The following is a 3,584-nucleotide window of genomic DNA, read 5'->3' as shown; positions in this document are numbered from 1 at the left end:
AAGACATAAACAGACAATGCACACAGAAAGATATTTAAATTGTCCTTAACCACAGAGAAAGGCAAAAGGAAAAACCATTGAAATAGTACTTCTCAACTATATTAGTGAAGATTTAAAAATATGTCATATGATATGATGGAAAGGGTATCAGTAAGCACTGTATTATTTTTGGTGGGAAGGCAAAAATAGGTCTGAGGTTTGGGGAGGGAATATGGAGATGCAAATTTGAGAGTTCAGTTTTTAGAGGCAAACGAATGAGAACACCCAGCCAGAAAGAACTTGAGGAGAAAGAAGGCCCAGGACAGAACCCTAGGGAATGCCACCCTTCAGGATGGCAGCTCGGCTTTCCAGTGGAAACCACCGGGCTCCAAAATCAGGAAGAGCTGGTTTTGAAAGCTAGATGTTGGGGTACAAGAGCTGAACGGTCTTAGCAAAATCTGATTGTCTCTCTGATCAGCTGTCACACCTCTAATGGGTATCTGAGTGGTATGCTGTGCGACTATGCGGTGAGATGCACCAGGTAAAGTACCTGGAGTCAAGAAGTCTCCCCTCCTCTTCTTCTTGGTGACTCCCCCACCTCATTTGCCACATACATCCCCAATGTCCGCATCTTTTCAGCCCCTCAGGGATGCGGGGTGGTGAGGTGGGTCAGACAGGAGGGGGGGCGAGCTCGGGTGACGCGACGTTCACGTGACCAACCGGGCGCCGACGTGGGCACCAGCCCCCGCGCCCGCCCGCCCGCCCTGCGGTCCGGTCCCGGCGCCCGCGCGGAACCAGCTCACTGAGCTGCGCTGGGCGGCGGGCGAGCAGCGAGCGGGCTTCTGCGAGCCCGAGGAGGCGCAGGCCTGTCCCGGGTCCTCGCAGGTCAGTAAGCAGGCGGGCACTGCCAGCGGACCCGGGACAGGGGTGGAGGTGGGTGGCAGCACGATCCCGCAGCAGTGGGCAGGGGGCAGGGGAAAGGATCATCCAGATTGGTGAGAAGGGGGATGCGGAGCAGTGGGGGAAGGAGGGTCCCCGCAGTGCCCCGGCTGCTTTCTGGACCCCCATTGCTCCAACCATTTTAGAGTAAACCATGGTGGGGGGGCGCCCCCGCAGTGCGGCAGTGAAACGTAGACGCATTCTGGGGCTAACCCCCTCTCACACTCTGCACCTATGAAAACAAATTAAATGAACTGGGCGAAAGGGGAATGGGTTGGGCAGATCGCCTCTAGGGAGGGCGCAAACGACCCAAACGTAGTGTGGAAAGCATCCTGGTTTAGTGCCCATGGCCTGAAAAGAAATGGCGGCTGGGGTGCGGGAGGGGATAGCAGAGGAAAAGGTTGAATGAGATGGGCCTGGATTCTGGAAAGAGACTCCTGTCCCTGTCAAGTCCTGAGAGCACCGCCCCCGCCCCCGCGTCCTGTCTGTCTGCAGGTCTGCGCGTCCGTTGTTCCCATCGCTCTGAGAGGCCTGGAGAGAGGAGCAACCCGCTCAGGATCCCTGTAGGTCAGTGGAGGGTGGAGGGGAGGGAGCATGGACAGGGACCCAGAAGGGGTGAGAGTGCAGAGGACATGACCCGGGCAGCCTGTGGGGCCCCACCACCCGCCCCCGCCACTTGGAATACACGCACCTTGCCACGCTGAAGCGGCATGGAGAAGGTGGCAGGGTCTGCCAGGGAATGGTTGGCTCGCTGAGCGGGAGGCATGTGGGGTACGGGCCCTGCAGAGGCACACTTGGAGGCCCGGGGTCAGCTTAGGGGAACCCTCACAAGGGCGAAATGAACTACCCTGTACACCTGCATTACACCCCAGGCCTTCAGTCTCCCATGTCTCCTTTTTGTCTGCTCTTCTCTCCATCCCTACCCCCCACGGCAGGAAGAGGGGAAATCTCGACATGGAAAAGCCCTACCGCGAAAATGAAGGAAAACTGGAAAACGAGGGAAAGCCAGAAGACGCAGTAGAGCCTGAAGATGAAGGAAAGTCAGATGAAGAAGAGAAGCCAGACGAGGAGGGGAAGCCAGCAAGGGAGGGCAAGCTAGAGGATGAGGGAGAGCCAGATGAGCAGGGACAACCGAAAGATGGGGGCAAGGCAGAAAAGCAGGGCAAGTCGGAAGGTCAGAGCAAGCCACCAGGTGAGGGCAAGCCAGAATCCCAGGCAAAGCCAGCCAGCGAGCCTCGGGCCGCCGAAAAGCGCCCCGCTGAAGATTATGTGCCCCGGAAAGCAAAAAGAAAAACGGACAGGGGCACCGACGATTCCCCCAAGGACTCTCAGGAGGACTTACAGGACAGGCATCTGAGCAGTGAGGAGATGATGAGAGAATGTGCAGATGTGTCAAGGGCTCAGGAAGAGCTAAGGAAAAAACAACAGAAAATGGGTAGTTTTCACTGGATGCAAAGAGATGCTCAGGATGCGTTTGCCCCAAGGGGCCAAAGGGGTGTCAGGGGAGTGAGGGGCGGAGGTAGGGGCCAAAGGGGCTTACACGACATTCCCTACCTTTAATGCCTTTGGCCATGGATTCAGACTTCTCTGATGAGAATATTGCCGGCCCTGCTTTCCCTGGTAGATACTTGCCAGGCCCTGTGCTTTAACCTTAAGCTGATATTTTGCTTTAGGTGTCACTCTTGTTACCAGCAGCCTTTTGACCCAACTACAGCGCTCTTTTAGTACAGGATTTTCACCCATGTGCATGTACATTGTATAATAACAATAAAAAGTTTGCAAAATCATATATACAGTGTCAGTCCATTTTTGTAAATATGTTTGCTTAATGCATTTGTATTCAGAGAAAACTCTGCAAGTGTGTATACTAAAAAGTAGACAATAGTGACCTACAAGGTGACCAAGAATAGATCTTACCTATACTCAGAAATTAGTCTTACCACCTGAGGATTAGGTACCTTCATGTCATTACTTTGCTGGTGAGCCCAAAGTGGGTCTTCCCTAGGTGGTACCAAGTCAGTGGGCACTGTTGCCCCTTCTCCTGGGTCCTCTACCATCTTATGGCTCCCCAGTGTGTGGTGCTTTTCCTTTTTTCTTTTATTTCTTTTTGTTTACTCATCTTTACTTTTTCCTAACCTATATGGACTATGTTTTCCATAATAATAATTTTAAAAACTAAAACCAGAAAGCAATATGTGATAAGCAACCGAATTTTTGAAGAAACTCATGAAGGCAATGAAGTTTTTTTTTTTTTTTTTTTTTTTTTTTTTTTTTTTTTTTTAATTTCTGCTCTCAAAATTAAAGCAAATAAAATGAACAATAGCTCTGGGACTCATAACTAAAGGGAATCAGCCTGGCACTTACGACACGGTTATTCTTGCTATAAGGGTTAGTTTTTTCATCTGTGAAATGGGGATAATTATTTGCCTCACAGGACTGCACAGTGCATCAGATGGCATGCTAAATATGTGATCTGTGTTGAGCAGTAGGAGGACCCTGGACCTAGTCATACACTAAAGCAGGAGCTGAAGGGAGTTCTTACCCATGCCCAGGAAGAACTCCAAGAGCTGGGAAGACATATTACTCTTCTCTGGATACAATCATATCTGTCGGGCAGTCCTGTCATGCTATGACCTATAACAGTACTCCCTCCTGACAACCACTTG

General features: G+C 51.4%; 1 protein-coding gene across 1 annotated transcript; it reads left to right on the top strand.

Annotated features, from left to right (window-relative positions):
• Positions 1–709: 709 nt before the first annotated feature.
• TCEAL3 (transcription elongation factor A like 3) lies at positions 710–2,692 on the top strand. Its single transcript, XM_079122989.1, is given in 4 exon segments — positions 710–864; positions 1,414–1,485; positions 1,854–2,397; positions 2,399–2,692. Coding segments are annotated over 2 exon segments (555 nt in total). The 5' UTR covers positions 710–864; positions 1,414–1,485; positions 1,854–1,872; the 3' UTR covers positions 2,429–2,692.
• Positions 2,693–3,584: the final 892 nt, after the last annotated feature.

Source organism: Sciurus vulgaris (assembly GCF_902686455.1).
Source record: "Sciurus vulgaris genome assembly, chromosome: X".
In the NCBI taxonomy this organism is placed as follows: Eukaryota; Metazoa; Chordata; class Mammalia; order Rodentia; family Sciuridae; genus Sciurus; species Sciurus vulgaris.
This window is presented reverse-complemented; position numbering and strand designations above follow the sequence as displayed.